The sequence below is a fragment of the Gordionus sp. m RMFG-2023 genome, chromosome 1, assembly GCF_954871325.1.
Source record: "Gordionus sp. m RMFG-2023 chromosome 1, tfGorSpeb1-WG-v2, whole genome shotgun sequence".
Taxonomy (NCBI): domain Eukaryota; kingdom Metazoa; phylum Nematomorpha; class Gordioida; order Chordodea; family Parachordodidae; genus Gordionus; species Gordionus sp. m RMFG-2023.
The window spans coordinates 5,104,787-5,121,876 of record NC_088775.1 but is presented as its reverse complement, the minus strand read 5'-3'; the positions used below and the strand labels follow the sequence as shown (position 1 = coordinate 5,121,876).

The 17,090-nt window shown below is 30.7% G+C and overlaps 1 protein-coding gene across 1 annotated transcript; it reads left to right on the top strand.

The window, feature by feature from the left end:
• The first annotated feature begins 699 nt into the window (after positions 1 to 699).
• Positions 700 to 16,054, top strand: LOC135930859 (atrial natriuretic peptide receptor 1-like). The gene is made up of 17 exons (XM_065467657.1): positions 700 to 894; positions 1,122 to 1,185; positions 1,255 to 1,538; positions 1,940 to 2,167; positions 2,230 to 2,373; positions 2,792 to 2,940; positions 5,540 to 5,660; positions 7,259 to 7,607; positions 7,894 to 7,996; positions 8,977 to 9,282; positions 11,015 to 12,144; positions 12,223 to 12,346; positions 12,885 to 12,953; positions 13,649 to 13,817; positions 14,483 to 14,581; positions 15,748 to 15,839; positions 15,890 to 16,054. Exons 1-17 carry the CDS (start codon positions 741 to 743, stop codon positions 15,935 to 15,937), a joined length of 3,633 nt encoding a protein of 1,210 aa, XP_065323729.1. The 5' UTR covers positions 700 to 740; the 3' UTR covers positions 15,938 to 16,054.
• The last annotated feature ends 1,036 nt before the right edge of the window (positions 16,055 to 17,090 follow it).

Genomic DNA, 17,090 nt, shown 5'->3' with positions numbered 1-17,090 from the left:
TAATTCAAATATAAAATGGATATTGACGAGGCTTAGAATATACCCCTAGGGTTTCAGCGACGCAACGGAATTGTATCGCCCATGTAAGGGGGCCTTCGGAGATTCTATAATCTGTTATTAAAACAGTCTATAAAAATCAGGTTTATCAGTAAAACCAAAAAAAACTATTTTTAAACAAATGAAAATTTGTAAAATAGATCTAACACAGTCTGGTCCAAACTTCCGTATACACATTTTGTATTTTTTTTTCACCCAAAGACTTCTTGGCAGAATAAGAAGGAACAAAACCAATCGCATATGAACTATTTTGGTTGTTTGCAATCCAATTCACCAGTGTTCCCCCTCAATAATGCTTAGATAAGATATATCAGGAAGAAAACTCTTAGAAAGATGGATCATACCTCATTTTTTTCCCTCATAATTAAGTTAATGCGAGATTATATTTTATTGATCCCAAAAATCTCTCGTCATTTTGAGTTGTTCTTTAATAAGTTTATGTTGATCATATCAATGGCTTTTAGTTTGCATATAATTAATATAAAATCGATTAAATAATTTTAACACTTGGACGATAAATATTGATTTATTATTAATTGTTTTTTAATTAATTTTATTCTTTTTATAATTGATATTTTATCAAAATATATTTTATATTTAATATTTAAAAAAAAAAATTAAAGATGATAGTGTTATTCATAATATGGCTTAATATTCCAACGATTTTACCCGAAAATCTTAATATGGTAGCTATTATGAACGATGATCCAAATAGTTTAATTTACATGCACAAATTGCAACCTGCCCTAGACATTGGAGTTGATTATTTTAACGAGCTTAACAAGAAAAGAGGGTTAAAATTAATCAAATATTCGATAGTGTATCATATCGAGACAAGTAAGTAACCTTTACAAATATTTCATAAATTATATTTTTCTTTCTTTTCATTCTTTCTTTCCTTCCTTCCTTCCTTCCTTCCTTCCTTCCTTCCTTCCTTCCTTCCTTCCTTCCTTCCTTCCTTCCTTCCTTCCTTCCTTCCTCCTTCCTTCCTTCCTTCCTTCCTTCCTTCCTTCCTTCCTTCCTTCCTTCCTACTACTAAAAAAATGTCAATTTACATCATAAAGAATCAAATAACTCCGCAATTACAACAAGGCGCAATAACTTTTCCGAATCCGGCCAACCAACGCGGTTACATTTAATGATATTTGATCGTATACAATTTATTTATTTTTAAAATAAATAAATAAATTCTTTTAGACCCCCCGAGTATTCGAATTTTGAGCGTAAACTAGGAGGAACATTCACACCCTCAAAAGAGGAAGAAAACTGCCTGCCCGCGTTGGCCATAGGTGGTTTGGCCGATTTAAAGTACAGGATTCCGTTGTCATTTATAGTGGGACCCCCTTGCACTCGAGATATGATTGTAGTGGCACCTGTCGCGTCGTATTACCATTTGCCCATCTGCACCGGTTATTCTATATTCGAATTTCTGGATATCCGCAAATTCAAAACCATAACCAGATTGTCGTATCGTAGTCGAGGTTTCCAATTTGCGATAATATAGAAATACATATTATTACGTAGAAAAAAAAAGTATATTTTGAAGGTTTCTTCAGAAGGAAGGAAGGAAGGAAGGAAGGAAGGAAGGAAGGAAGGAAGGAAGGAAGGAAGGAAGGAAGGAAGGAAGGAAGGAAGGAAGGAAGGAAGGAAGGAAGGAAGGAAGGAAGGAAGGAAGGAAGGAAGGAAGGAAGGAAGGAAGGAAGGAAGGAAGGAAGAAAGAAAGAAAGAAAGAAAGAAAGAAAGAAAGAAAGAAAGAAAGAAAGAAAGAAAGAAAGAAAGAAAGAAAGAAAGAAAGAAAGAAAGAAAGAAAGAAAGAAAGAAAGAACAAAATGTTTTGAGATTTGTAAGATCTATAATTATTTGCATTTTTTTTATATAACAGGGCAAATCAATGCTCTCGACCTCGTGCTTAAACATTACAATCATAGAGAAGTTGTGATAATTTCCGATATCAAATGGAACCGAGCCCTAGAATTGGTGGGACGTTTGACTACTACATTTAGAAGCGATCCGTATTACTTGCTAGTGAATGCCATCTATTTTGATAGCAACCAAGAAGCATCTTTCGTGCCGGCAGAATTTCTGGAAGACGTCAAAGATATCGCCAAAGGTTTCTTGTTTTTTTCTCCATCATTTTATTTTTAATTTTTCGAAAACTTTCATTTTATAAAGGCGTAATACTTCTCATGGAATACGGTAAGATGCGCAATATTCTTTTATTGGCCGATAAAAAGGATATGAGTAAAGGAAAATATCTATTCTTGACCATCGAATTGTATCCCGAAAATTTACTGCAAAATTTTATTTGGTCCAAAGGTAAAAAAAATAATCTTAATAAATTCCCGTATTTTTTACACTTATCAAATAAGCAAAAATTATGAAATATAAGCTCATTTTCCGCCTATAAAATATTTCGACTCGCCTGCCCATTCTCTCCATTGTTTTAAAAAAATATTTATAAATCATCGGCGTTATGACAAAGATTCATATAATATAGATTTGGGTATGGGGGGGGGGGAGGGGGTAGATAGGGGGGGGGATATTAAATTAAAATAAAAATATATTTAAACAAGAAAATTTTTGAAGGCTGGATTTCCCATTATCCCATGCCCCGTTCCCGCTATGCCTATGTAAGTGGGTTCCAATAACAATTATAAGCATTTTGAAAAAAATTAAAAATTTGTCTAACGTAAAAGTTATTATATAAATATTATTCTATATCATTTTTTTTTAGGCGATAAAGATGACTATGTCGCTAGAAGAGTTTATAATTCGTTGTTAGTTATCAGCTTAAAGGTATGGAAGGATGAAAAATGGTACAAATTTAATCGCGAAATGAAAATCAGAGCATTGAAAGATTACGATTACTATTACAATGGAGATGTATTAATTATTTATTTCAATCATTTCCAATCTCATATTCTTTGATATTGTTTTTTTTATGTTCACGTAAAACGATACAACTCATCTGTAGGATTATTTAGACGAAGTATGCTATTAAATCCTCTAAATGAGTGGGAATTGGCTGGCTCTACCCGGCAAATTAGTAACAGTAGTTTCCATGATGTCTTTCGAATCCTTTGTTTTCCTAACTATTATATATATATATATAGTAGGGGAAGCATTTGGAAGAGGAATTTAAAGGTATGACGAAATCTTTAAAATTCTTATCATATTTAATATTTTTTTTAAGACTTTAATTTTGCTCCATTCCAACATTTGCATAGTAACCAGAGTCCTGTTCTTTTCTTTTTCAATCCAGACACAAACCGATTATAATTATTGTGGAATTTGAGTTAAAATATTATAATATCTAAGGTAAAATTAAAAATTATGTCTATTTATTCGCATATTGCCACCTTAAAAAAAAGTTTTTAACCCCCATTTTTTTAAGGGGTTTAGATAACTTCGATTTTTAAAGGTCTGTCAAATTTATTTTTTCTCCGGGACGCCAAAAAGTCATCCCGGTCATGTTTGCATTTTAAACAGGTCTTTAAAAAATTAAAAATGAACTCTATAAATGATTTAAATTTTGAACTATATTATCCTAGTTTTTTCTTTCTTTCTTACTTATCTCATTGACTTGGAGTTTGACTTGTACATCAAGATTTCCTCTTATTGTTTCCTGAACTATTTATTTATTTCTAAATTTCAAAAATAACTCAGTATATATTTGAAAAAAAAGGTCTAGAACTCTATATATATATCAGAGACCTGCAGAGGTACCATTTGCTCGGCCTGGCCCGGTTTTAAATTTTTACAGCCCGGCCCGGATTTAAAAATTTCAGGCCCGGCTCGGAATATTTTAAAATTATATTCGACCTGGTATATACAAAAATTCACCTATGAGGTATTTTACCATATTTTTCAGCGAGTTTTATCGCTTATTATTTAAAAAATACATGTAAAAAGCTAATATTTTGAGAATATTATATTGAATTTATAAAAATTATAAAACTGTTATTTATAAAAATGGATATTTTGAGCATATACTATATTTTATATTGCATTTATAAAAATAAAACTAATATTCATAAAAATGGTAATAATATTTTGAGCATATACTATATTTTATATTGCATTTAAAAAAAATAAAACTAATATTTAATTTATAAAAATGGAAAATATTTTGAGAATATAATATATTGTATTTAATTTACTATTTAATTTATAAAATAAAAATAAATCGCTATTTAAAAAATGCATGTATAATAAATAGTATTTTGAAAATATAATCTAATTGCACAATATTAATATAATTTTTTATAATATAAATTTTTAACAAAAGAAGATAATTGTATTATATAATATTGTAAAAAAAAATAATGAAAAATGTTGGATTAAAAACTTTCATGACTCAAGGTAAATATAATAAATGCAATAAATATTTGACAGTTTGCAAAGTAAAAAACCAGCATGATTGACGAAACCCTATACTCAAGAAAGATATTAAAAATTCACAAATTATCATGAAGAAAGAGAAGCATATCTACCTTTTCAGGTTGAAGATTACTTCTTCTTTCTTCAAGAATTCTCGTAGTGGAAAAATTCCGCTCACAGCTTGCACTTGAAGCAGGAATTTCCAATTTTGCTAAAATTGGAAATTCGCTTTGATGAGCCGCCCACCACTCTAACAAATTATCCACCTTAAATGTTTCATCTTTTTATTTATGTAATTATAATATTCATCATCGGGTATTGACATATTACCAGAATTACCATCGCCTCATTTGTCATAAAACGATTCAGTTTGTTGAACAACAGTCGTAATTTGACTGGTCGATGTTATTTCATTTACTTCCTGAGCCTCTTGTAATTTAATATAATCTTTTATATAGTTTTCCGTCATCTTGCGATCTGTCCCTGACTATATACTTAATTGCTTGAATTTGGGACAGAGAAAAAGAGAAATAAAATGATACTTGTGTAAAACAAATTTTTCAATTAAAAAATGCTTTATATTAAGTAAAATCAATTTTATTTCTCCTTTTTCGCTTTGAAAGGTATTACAAACTTCAAGAAGTGATATTCCTTTATTTGATTGTTTTGGTAAAATATATTCTAAAAATTTAGATATGAGTTATAAAAAAATATATTAATACTTTGAATAAATTTGCAGGAAATTAATAATTAGATCGATCTGTGGGTGTTTGGTAGTGTTAACCATCACACAATTTTATATTAGTCATAACTATAATATAATATAATCTTATAACCATTAACTCATAATGTAAAAATTTTTATAAAAAATATTAAGACACGGCCCGGCCCGGGTTTAACAATCTTAGACCCGGCCCGGCCCGGATATTTTTAAAAAAAATTTTTAGGCCCGGCCCGGGTATATTTAAAAAATTTAAAATAAGGGCCGGGCCTGCAGGTCTGTGATATATATATATTGCTTCGAAATTTTTTAATGACACATAATATTTAGAAATTTTAAAAAAAATAAACACATAATAAAAGTATATATATTATGTTTTAGGTCAATTACTTTATCGGAGCCTTTCACGATTGTTTAGTTATGTATGCCCTTACTTTAAATAGCTCGGGTGACTCCTCCTCAAAGATCGTTCCCGACAAATTTTGGAATTCTTCCTTTGAAGGTCCTTTAAAAATCAAAATTTTTAATTATAATCTTTGATTTTTTTCTTCTTTTTTTATTCTTCCTCCTCTATTTATTGAATAGTGGTTTTATTTATATGTAAAGCTAAGGTTATCTTTCGATAGATCAAATAGTAACCTCATATTAAATAGTGTTATTTGTTTTTCTCCTAAAAAAAAAGCAGTTTAATTTTAAATTTTCGTGTGAACCCTTTCAATGACATATAATAATACCTGAAGATACACTCATAATAATGCATTAGAAAGCGTCGTTGAAATGGAAATCAGCTGGACCCGCCATTTTGATAACCTATACAGTAATTATTCTCATGTTAAATAACTACTATTAAATTGATAACTTGCTTCCTTACTATCTCGATGATCAGACAATTCTTTAGTTAAAGTTGGCGTCAGACATAGGAAATAAATTGGCCTCTCGTTTAAAATATTTTTTAATAATGATATGGGATAATAAAAATGGCGTCCCCAGCTGTTTTTCATTGATATACACTTTTAATGAATCAGTCTAGGTATTATTATACGTCATTGAAACCTATTAAACCAAGTTTTTATGAAGACCTATATGTTTTTTTTTAAATTTGTTAGGAGAATCGTTTCATAATTTTATAAATATTATGGCATGAGTGTCACTCAAAAGTTATATAACTGATTCGAGTCTTTCAGGAATTCCGGTGAAATTATTTTAGTAACTCAGGGATAGGATTAGTGGTTGGCTTTTAGGATTAGTTTGTATTTAAGAAATGAGTTAACTTATAAACATTTACCTCGGGGGAATCTGTTTTCTTTATTTCTTTAAACAAACTCCCTAATAAAATAAAACTTTTAACTTAAGATTAGAGTAACATTGATATTATTTTAAAAGATGGATTAAGTTCGGCAAACTGCCTATTTTTTATATAGGGTAAGGATATTTAGTGTTGAATTTATAAAATATATTATAAAGGTTTGAATTAGGATTGAAGGGAGGCTTAGTGATTCGGGCTGGGGTTTATCTATATTTAAAATGGATCTTATATTGCCTTTAATTGCTATACGTTGACTCGTTAACCTCATGTCAAATTTTATGTATCATTTGTAATGAATTAATATTTTGATTTTGAAAGTTAAAGGCGACCAGCAATTATACAAGAAATACAAGTTGCAGAGCCCCCATTTCACTTCATAGAAAATTAATTTGCTTTCATCATCTAAACATCCATTACTATTATAATAAAAAAAAACTCGATTAGATCCAATTTTAACATAACTATGCCTACTTATTATAATTTTCCTCGAGGACATATTTACTATCACATTGTCGTAACCAGATGGAGGACTGGACCTAAGGTTTTTGTGAAGTTTCGATAATGGATACGTCTACACCTACCAGCCACCCATTCTCGATAATTAAACGAATTTATAAATAAAAGTTAAAATAAATTTTAAGCCCCCCCCCCACCCTCCCTTTCATCTTCCCTCCTCTAAGAATGACTTAGTTATGCCTAAATCATTCAATGTTATATTTATTTAAATATCCTTTTTTTTTAAATTGGGTGTATGTATGTATGTTACATCATTATTTTTCTTTTTTATAAAACAGGTGTGACGGGTAAAATAAATTTGGATGAATTCGGTGATAGACAAGCCGATTTCTCGATTTATGGCATGGTCAATAGGCATAGCGGAATATTCAAAGAAGTAGCCATTTATAGGAGCAAAGAATTTCGGTTGCAGTTCGTAGATAATGTAGATTGGATAAAAGGACCCCCACTAGGGATGGCTATTTGTACCATGTTTAACCCTGTCACGAAGTTGAATGAAAGCCATAGATGCCATAAAATTAAAAGACTCAAGAGATCGAAATATTTACCGATGGTCATCATGCTAATCAGTTTAAGTGTCATCGTTGTTTTCATAGTTGCTATATTTAGTAGCGTGTACTTGATCAAGTTTTCTTGTTTTTATTTAAAATTTTAATTAAATTTTAAGACGTCATCTTAGATCACTTCTTTTTTTGCGTTTAAAACGCTCGAGAAAAAATATCGCGATATTAAAAGATAGGTGACAAATTGTCCGAGCGTTTTAATGGCTGCCATAAAATCTGACAATTTTTTTTTAATATCAGCTGTTGAACGCGTAATATTTTTTTTTTGAAATAATAATAACTCGAGTAAATTTCATATTTATAATAATGTTTTTATATTTTTTAAAATTATCTCACTTTGCTGCAAAAAGATCTAAAAACGCAAATCGCCTGTTGGACAAGAGTTTGCGTTATAAACGCAGCATAAAAGAAGTGATCGCGGAGGGCCTCTTATGCTTTGTCACCATTGGTTTCGTAATGTTAGATTAGTGTTTTTTATCTAAATAAAGTGACATAAAATTTTGAATAGTTTTGCATTTAAGGGAAATTTAAGTGAAAGTCAAGGTTTCAACTCAGGCATTGGGACTCGGGATAGAGGGGGCTATTTTGTAATTTTTATTAAGATTTTTTATCTGAACTAACGGATTGACGATATAAAGCACCTTCTAAAATATCATGCCTATAAATTAAATATTGCTCCTTGGTAAATTTTTCTATTATTAAATTTATATTATAGTGCATTTACATTAGTTTATATGTAGATTTTATATCCTAAATTTATCTAATTTAATTTACATTCTCTAGTTTTCAAACTGCCCTGCATGTTTACTAATAATAAATTTAGTTCATTTTTGTTTGAATATTTTTCCCCAGATTATTTTGAGACTATTTTTAGTTTTTTTTAAAAAAAATTATATTTGTAATATATTTCCCATCATTTTTTTGGAGTGTTTTAAATGGCTCGTTTTGAGCCGATTTTTTAAAACGGCTAACTCGATATTTTCGCCAGGAAAATATTGCCTAAGCCTCTAAATTTCGATAATATCATGTCTTGACCTTTGTTATGAGCAAAATCTTTAGGCTTACGTAATATTTTTCTGGATAAATGATTGACACTAATTTTTTGGAGTATTTTACGATTTTGAAGTTAATTTTTTTTCCTGTCTCGAAAACTTTTTTCCCCGTGGTAAACCATGACTTAACTAAGACTTAGCATATTAGATGTATATGCATTATTATAATATATATTTTTTTTTCAAAAAATGTTTTATAATTTTAAAATAATTCATGAATAGAAAACAGAATGAAGATAATTATTTTAAATACCGCAAATGGAAGATACAATCGCAAGAACTCAATTTAAATGTCAATAATATCTCTACTCTTGTAAATATTTTCTTGATTTTTTTTCTTAATTTTTATTAAAACGTTATCATAATAAATCCTGATGACAGAGCTTTAGTTCCTCGCGCTTTGATCCATCTTTTTACGGTTCCTACCAAGGCAACATAGTATTCATCAAAAAGGTTGAAATGAGCGAAAGAATGGAAATTAATAACAAAATTTTGCAAGAAATTCGTCATATAAAGGTAATCAGCCATGATAACCTTTCCACATTTATGGGCATTTGTTACGACAAAAATTACTTTTGCGTTGTAACGAAATTCGTTTCGAAGCTTAACCTAACCGAGCTCTTAGCCAAAGAGACGCTTCAATTGGATTTGATAATTCAATATTCAATAATCAATGACATTATTAAAGTTAGTTTATTTTTTTAAACCTTATAATAATAATAATAATATAGGTTTTAATATTATTAGTTATACTATTATAATATACATCATTTTCGTATTTTTTTATATTAATTTTTTTTTAATGGTTTTATAATGTCTATATCCCTAACAAGCAATTAAGATTTCGCAATTCTGTTCGCACTTAAAAAAATTTTTTTTATTTAGCTCGATATAGGGTTATTTGCTATAATATAAAAATGATTTTTCGAATATAAATTTCGCTATATCTTTAAATTTTCCACTTGTTCTACTTATAGGATGTGTCCTAAGATATTTAAAAAACTCGAAATTCGCAAATTTTTTAAACTTTATCGAGAAAAGAAGAAATAAAAATATATAAAAATAAAAACATGACCAGATATAATTCTAAAAGTTTCAAAACTTTTCGAAATTTAAAAAAAAAAGGATTTTGGGTCTTATTTTTTTTTTGTGAATAATTCAGGGATCCGAGATGTAAAGTTAATTGATTGAGGTTTGGATTCAGATAAAACACAAATTTCAGTTCAGGATCAAGGTTTGGTTTAGAAAAAGTGATGATACTTGTTCGGTTTAAACTTTTAAAACCCGGTAATATTTAGTCGTACAAACTAGTTTTGTTAAACGATTTAAGCCAATTAACCAAAGACATTACCTAAAGAATCTTGCACATAGATGGCAAAAAGGTTTGTAAGGAAATATTTTTTTTAACTAAAAATATTGAGTTAGTTCGTTTTTAAAAATCGACTCAAATCTGGCGGTGTAACAACACCAATACCAACTCTGATTAGAAATAGAGATTACCCATTTAAAAAAAAAATGTTTATCACTGAAAAACCCATGTAAAAAAAATAACTATAAAGTTTTGTTTATTCTTATTGCACATTAAAGTGTACATTATGAATTATATAACAAACATGTTTTTTTGCCTGAAAATCTGCTAGAATCCTTTCAACTCTTTGAGCCAACTCGACTTTGAAACGCTAATAGTAAACGCCCTGATAGCTTATCCAAGATTCCATGGAAGAATTGTGAGTTCTTAACCTGGAATTTTTCCTTTGTAGAGCCACTCGCGCCCTCCAACTTAAACAATGATGCTATTTGCCGACGCAGAACAAAGAAAAACTGCCAAATATTCCTATATTACCTTCCAACCATTTATTCATGCCAATAATTGCCTTGTAATACATCGAATACCGAAAACTAAAAATGAAGGCCTTTACCTTAGACAATGAATAGCAATAAGCAAAAATACAATCAGTAGCAGCACTAGGGGGAGGGGAAGCGTATGGGTGACTCAATCTCCTCTGAAAAATTTGAGGAGACCCCTGAAGATATTTTAAACATACCCCCCCCCCCCCCAAAAAAAAATAAAGAGTCATTTTGAAATTGTTTAGCTATAAAAAAAATCGAATCCCTTGAGATTGTATGGACCAATAAGATTCTCGTAAATATTAATCGACAGAAATATAATTTTATGGTTGAGAACGCTTCTATGCGCTAAGCTGAGCGCCGTCAAATGAGAAAAATACAAAACTACGTTTGGGAGGGACCGATAAATATTTAAACGGTTAAGATATCAAAAAATGTTCAAAGTTCTCGCATATCTTATATGGTGGCTCAGTTTGGATCCTTGGGTATTAATCGATGTTAAAAAGTAATAATGTTTTTTTCATAAGATAATTATTAAATATCATATTTAATATGTTATATAAAATGAAAGGGAATGTTATATTTGCATTCATCTCCCATCGGCTGTCACGGACGATTGACCACGTCTCAGATTATTGTTGATAACAGATTTTCTGCCAAGATAACGGGATTCGGGTTGCCGACTTTTTACGAGGAATACTTAAGGAAAGACGTAATCAGGGAGGATATTTCGGCGTTCGTGGTAAAGCATTTACTTTGGGTTGCTCCGGAGCATTTGAGGAAGATCGTGCCTATAATCGTCGCGTGCCACGCGGATAGTTTGAATAAAAACGTGAACCTTATTCACCAGTTAAGCGCCAATACCAAACAAGGCGATATTTACAGCTTCGCCATCATTCTCTCGGAGATAGCAACTAGGAGACCCCCTTTCTACTACAATTTTTTGGAAACCTTAAACGGCACCGAAGTTTCTAATACAACTTTATCGCCCGATAGTACCCTGACGCTGAAAGATTTGGATCGGGATGTAAATCCTTTTGAAATATTTTTATCCTCCTCTCGTCATCAGTACAATTCAAATCCCACGAGTCACGGACAAAATTATAAATATATAAAATTTTTACAGAAGTCGGTCATGGATAAATTGTTAAAGGTGAGAAGGCGACCTCCTTATCGACCATTTTTGGAATTTCATTCCAGCGCCTCTTTTTCGCATTCCAGGAACGGGTCTGCCGGAGAATTAGGAGAGAACAAGGATAAAAACAGTGTGAGCTCTTCATTATCTGGCCTGAGGCCCAGGCGTTTATCCTCTATAATTACCGATTGTTCCAGCACCTTAGAGAACGACGGTAAGCAAATTGCCGTATATAGCCGCAGGAATAGTTGCGTTAATATTCCTCTAAGGCCTCGAAATCCCTGGAGTCCCCTTCACCCACAGATAAAGATTAACAACAAAAAAGTCAGAGTCCTAATCGACATCTGCTGGGAAGAAAACCCTAAAAATAGACCATCCTTTGTCAGCATCCTAGACGTATTTAAAAGTTTAACCAAACGTATCAATTTTAACAACATCATAGACTCGTTGTTGGAGAAGCTGGAAGAGTACACCGTAACACTGGAAGAACTCGTAGGACAAAAGACCAAAGATTTCGCGAAAGAAAAAGAGAGGGTGGATCTATATCTATTCGAGATTTTGCCCAAGTTTAATTTTTTTTTTTATTTCGAATATTCGCTATTTTTCTATGTTTTTTTAAAAAAATATTTTATTTTAAAAAAAAGACCAATAGCTATGGATTTGAAAATGGGCATAAAGGTGGTCCCCGAGGAATTCAGAAATGTGACCGTCTATTTTAGCGACATAGTTAACTTTACCCATTTATCAGCCATTAGTACCCCCATTGAGGTCTTTCTTTTTATTTGCTACCAACCATATCTTAAATAATATATTATCGTATATGGGGATATGGAATTTATTATGATTTGGGAACTCACAATTTTTTAAATCGGTTTCATCCAGTAGTATTTTTTTTTAGCCATGTGTAGATTGCTGAAACTCTAAGCATTTTTTTAAGAAAGTAGTTCAAAGGTTTGCTGCGAAATTGTTCTAAGATATTTACAACGGAGAACGAATCTATATTTAATAATCGCAACCGTATAAAATGATTAAGAACTTAATTATTTCTTAACCTCCGTAGATTCCATATACCTGACTTGATGTTTAAAATAAAATTTTCTTTCCTTCTTTCTTTTTTTTTCTTTCTTTCTTTCTTTCTTTCTTTCTTTCTTTCTTTCTTTCTTTCTTTCTTTCTTTCTTTCTTTCTTTCTTTCTTTCTTTCTTTCTTTCTTTCTTTCTTTCTTTCTTTCTTTCTTTACCAATTTAATGAAAACTTTATGTTCATAATATATGACTTTGATTTTTTTTTGTTTGTTTTATTTTATAGATAGTAGATTTCCTTAGCGAATTATATTGTTGCTTTGATGGTATCGCCGAAAAGCTGGACGTTTATAAGGTTAGCATTTCAAAAGTTTATGAAACCTTTAGTTTTTTTTTTAGATGCTAGTTTTCCTTTTATAATTATTGTGAAAGAATAATCACATTAAATTAATAAGCTATAACAACTTTAACCCCCCCCCCCCCTACCATCTCTTGTTTTACCCCCTTTTACTTCACTTCATAATTTCAGAACCTCTAAGTTTATATAAATAGCTATAGACTTCATATATGAGTTGTAACCGTTTAAAATCTACATCGAGAATTTCGATTATTGACATATTTTATTTCAGAGCACTTTTGAGGTATATATATATATATATATATCAGAGACCTGCGAAGGTACCATTTATACGGCCCGGCCCGGGTTATTTTTTAAATTTTCGGGCCCGGCCCGGATTTTTTTAAAATATTTTTGATTTAATGGCGATTTCAAATATTGGGTTTTAAAATATACGGCCCGGCCCGGGTAAATTTAAAAAATTAAAATAAGGTCTGGCCGGGTCGGGCTTAGAGCCGGGCCTGCAGTTCTCTGATGCTGCCCTATGTAATGTTTAAACTATCGATCACATTATTTTTAGCAATTTATATAAATTTTTTGCCCAGAATTTTAACTTCATCCTTACCCTGAGTCTTTATTTTATTTGGTGGCGCGAATAATAAACGATTTTTTTTTTAAATTTAAATTTTTTGAAATATTTTGAAAAAAAAAAGGTTGAAACTATAGGTGACGCGTACATGGTAGTTTCAGGACTCCCAAAAAGAAACGGAAATAGGCACGTGAGAGAAATTTGCAGATTCGCGTTAGCTATCAGAGATAACATATCCCATATAAAGCATCCCAAAGATGATAAACTAGAAATAAGAATAGGCATTCACACAGGTTTTAAAAAAAATGGCGTTTCGCCGCCAAAAAACGTGTCATTTATTTATTTTTAGAAAAACTAGGGATTAAAAATATGTATTTCCGGTATACATTCCCGAGTTTCAAGAACGTGTTATAAAACCTTTTACGATTTTTGTAAAACATTTTGACAGACTTCTGGAAATTTATTGTATAGGCTTGAAAAATTTTGATTGTTTAGGAATTTCTAATTCTACTCCAACCATTATTTTCTAATAAATCAACCTGGAATTGCATTCCTATGAGTGGAAATTGGCGGCGTGTTATATAAAATCATATAAATACATTGATTTTTGTATATCTCTGCGCGAATTCGCGCTAACTGTGAACGCGGAGTTAGAGGCCGCCCTTACCTAGTTTTTTTTCCAGCAGTTTTTTTTTAAAAAATGCTTTAGTTCGTAAGAGGAGTTTCATTTCATCTAATTTTTAATCAGCTGATATTACAAAATATAACTTTTCCCCGTGGAATTTAAAAAAAAAATAGTTAATTACAATTTACCATGTTGGGAAAATAAATCTGAGATTAAAAAGTGATCTAGAATGACCTCTTAAAGACATCTTAATTTGTTTTAGAATTATTTTTAATGAATGCCGTTTACATCACTCCTATATTCAAACGATTCACTATTATCCTTTTTTTTCAGGATCATGCGCCGCGGGTATAGTTGGTTTAAAAATGCCTAGATACTGTTTGTTTGGAAATACTATCATAATGGCGTCTAAGATGGAATCCAAAGGGGAAGGTAATATTTATAGTCTTAGGCTACTTTCATAGTGGAGATGGACATCCGATCCGTCAATAGTCCGTCAATAGTCCGAAGTCAATATAATATGATATAAGTGTACATTAGTTTGAAAGGATACGCTTATTTATAGGGGGGATCGTATAAAATCGTATTATGAAAATTTTTATAATTTTTAATGAGATTGACTTCTGTCCGATTATCGACGGATCACATGTCGGTCTCAGCCATGAAAGCAGCTTTATAATTTTACTCATTATAAAAAGTTTAATTATAATAGTTTACCCCACCACCCCCGCTTATTTACCTTTTGGTAATCAATCATGTACTAAGACGCAACTATCTAGAAGCTTTTTTTAAGGAACATTGTCGGCTGAGTACTATAGTGCTTCTATATCAAAATTTTTAAAATTTTTATAGGGAGCATTTTTGAAATAAAAAATATATTTCTTGTATTTTTAGCAGATACTTACACTATAATAATAGAAATATAGGAATATTTTAAAATTATATTTGATGTTTTCTCTTCAAGTTAAATGGCGACTTCATCAGATATTTAGGTTTTTCTTTCTAATGTTACTACTTTTTCCACACTTATCTTCTCTGTCGTATTGTTTCCTTATTATTCGGTTCCCATCATCCACCTCATAAGAATAAAATCCATTTCGAGTTTTCTACATGCATTTATTGTTGATATTAGAAAATGTAGTAACGAAGAAAATTGTTCTATGCAAAGAAATTGGATATAGAATATTATAATACTTGGCCGAGCGATATCCCATATACATATCATTTGGATGGGAAAATTGAAAATTAGATTAAAATAAACGCGTTACATTTTGTAGGTATCACATTATCATTATTTAAACCAACATAAGGAGTTCAGAAATTTTGAATTATTCTATAGGGTATTTTAAAGTCCAAAGAGACAAACATAGACCTATTTATGATTTTAAAAAAAACCTATCGAACCCGGGGTAATAAAGACCCGGGGTGTTGGATTTATCTTTTAGAAAATCCGTTTCGATTAAGTTTCCTGTGCATCAAAATTTCCGTAAATAAGAGCTAAAAATTCCTGACCTCTTATTCGGGTTAGCCGCAGCCCCTTGATTTAAATACCATATCAACTTTTGTGTATTTCAAAATAAAAAACAAAAATATTTCAGCTATGAAGATCCACATAAGCCAAGCATCCAAAGAGGCCTTGGAAGATTTCAGAAATTTCAGGATCGAAGAAAGAGGATTTATCGAAATACAAGCAATTAAACCCCTTAATTATTTTTTTATTTATTAATTTTTTTTTTGTAGGATAAGGGGATGATTAAAACGTACTGGCTTCTGGGAGAATCGAAGTAGTATTTTCTGGAGGAGTTAGCCTTAGAAATATTATTATATTTTATTTTTTTTTAAATAAAAGGTATAAAATATAATAGTTCCTAGGAAACATTAGAAGAAAAAAATGTAATTCTTATATTTAACCAATCCGTCTCCTGTAATATTTATAATAAATATATATATGTATATATAAGTTTTAAATAATAATATTGTATCTCTTTGGTTTGATAATCTAACATCTCTACAAATTCTAGTTATAGCTGAATTGGAGCCCAGTCATACTTTTATATATTATCCTATTTCGATTCATTAAAGGTGTACATCAATGAAAACAGCTGGGGATGCCATTTTGATTACCCTATCTATTATCACAATTAAAAAATTTTAAACGAGAGGCCAATTTATTCCTTATTGTCTGACGCAAACTTTATTAACGAATTGCCTGATCATCGAGATAATAAGGAAATGGTAGTAGTTTTTAATATGAGAATAATTACTATATTTACCAAAATGGCAGGTCCAGCTGATTTGAATTCAACGACGCTTTCAATAGGTATCATTTTATATCATTGGCTCCGATATTTAAAATCAAATATTTTTTAAATTCCATGGCGGCCCTAAAATTTTGATTTCTATATGAAAATCTTTTAGAGATAATTTTGATTTGTATATGTATTTTCAATCAGCAGTGGTACTAGGGAAGGGTTGGGGGGTGGCGCATAGGTGCTCGAATCTCCCTGAAAAATTTGAAAAAACCCCTCTTGAAATTTTATAATTTTAAAAAAATAATTTTTAGTTTACGTCCACTGCTTTCAGGCAAAAGTGGAATGAAAGATTTGTTTCCTAAGGAAGTGTTGCAGAAATAAGTTTTAAAATTGAAAAAATCGATCCTGTAATTTTTTTGTTGTTGCTAGAATTGGATGTGAAGTGGCGTCTTATTATGTTTTATTTTGGAACCGATATTATATATAACCGATGGATTGGACCAGAAGATCAAAATTTTAACTATCACGGAGATAAGGAGACCAACTAGCTTATTACTGATCGTGAGGACTAGATGCGTCCTTTAAAATGTGCCATTCTAAGGGCAGATTATCTTAGGACCAAGTTTAAAGAACAGGACAGGACCGGAATATCGTGCCTAACCAATGGACTCTGGATCAAATGGTCGTGA